Raw genomic sequence first — 699 nt, 5'->3', positions numbered from 1 at the left:
CAGCTAGCTGCAGCTAGCCACAGCTAGCTACGGCTAGCTACAGCTAGCTACATCTAGCCACAGCTAGCCACAGCTAGCTGTGTCTATATTAAACCCAAATATCTTTCGTGCATTGCAGCGAGCAGGATGCTCTCCTTCTGCTGCTATTTCAGCAGCAAACAGCAGCAGCAGCAGCAGCAGTACCTGCTGCTGCTGCTGCTGCTGCTGCTGCTCGAGCTACAGCAGCAACAGCTAATGCTGCTGCTGCTGCTGCTGCTGCTGTGCTCTGCCTATACACCTGGATCTGCCCCCTATACTTTCTATATTCCTAAATCAAGTCTCTATGAAAGCATGCAGCAGCAGCAGCTGCTGCTGCAGTGCATGCAGCAGCAACAATTGCTGTAGCAGCAGCAGCAGCAACTGCTGCTTTTGCTGCAGTAGCTGCTGCTTTTCTGGGTTAGCTGCTGCCGCAACTGCTGCTTCTGCTGCTGTTGCTGCAGGTTGTCTTCTCTGCTGCTCATTGTGTTGCAGCAGCAGCAGCAGCAGCAGAAGCAGCAGCAGCAGCAGCAACAGCTGCTGCTGCTGCTGCTGCTGCTGCACGTAATACGGGTTTATAGCGTCAAGGAATCGAGGATCTCCATATCTTGATCCACCTCTTGCTGCTGCTGCTGCTGCTGCTGCTCTTGCTGCCGCTGCTCTTGCTGCTGCTGCTGCTGCTCT

The 699-nt window shown here is 54.2% G+C and overlaps 1 protein-coding gene across 1 annotated transcript in view; it reads right to left on the bottom strand.

The window, feature by feature from the left end:
- Positions 1–312: 312 nt before the first annotated feature.
- The window catches only part of EMH_0045900 (uncharacterized protein), a gene marked incomplete at both ends in the record, with an annotated part of 3,367 nt that continues 2,980 nt past the window's right edge, over positions 313–699 (bottom strand). Inside the window, one exon of the mRNA XM_013496114.1 lies at positions 313–699. Within this exon, the coding sequence (XP_013351568.1) occupies positions 313–699 (387 nt within the window).

This window comes from Eimeria mitis, genomic scaffold, assembly GCF_000499745.2.
Source record: "Eimeria mitis Houghton genomic scaffold, Emh_scaff1921, whole genome shotgun sequence".
Taxonomy (NCBI): Eukaryota; Apicomplexa; class Conoidasida; order Eucoccidiorida; family Eimeriidae; genus Eimeria; species Eimeria mitis.
The sequence above is the reverse complement of the archived record's forward strand: the minus strand, read 5'-3'. Positions and strand labels throughout refer to the sequence as shown.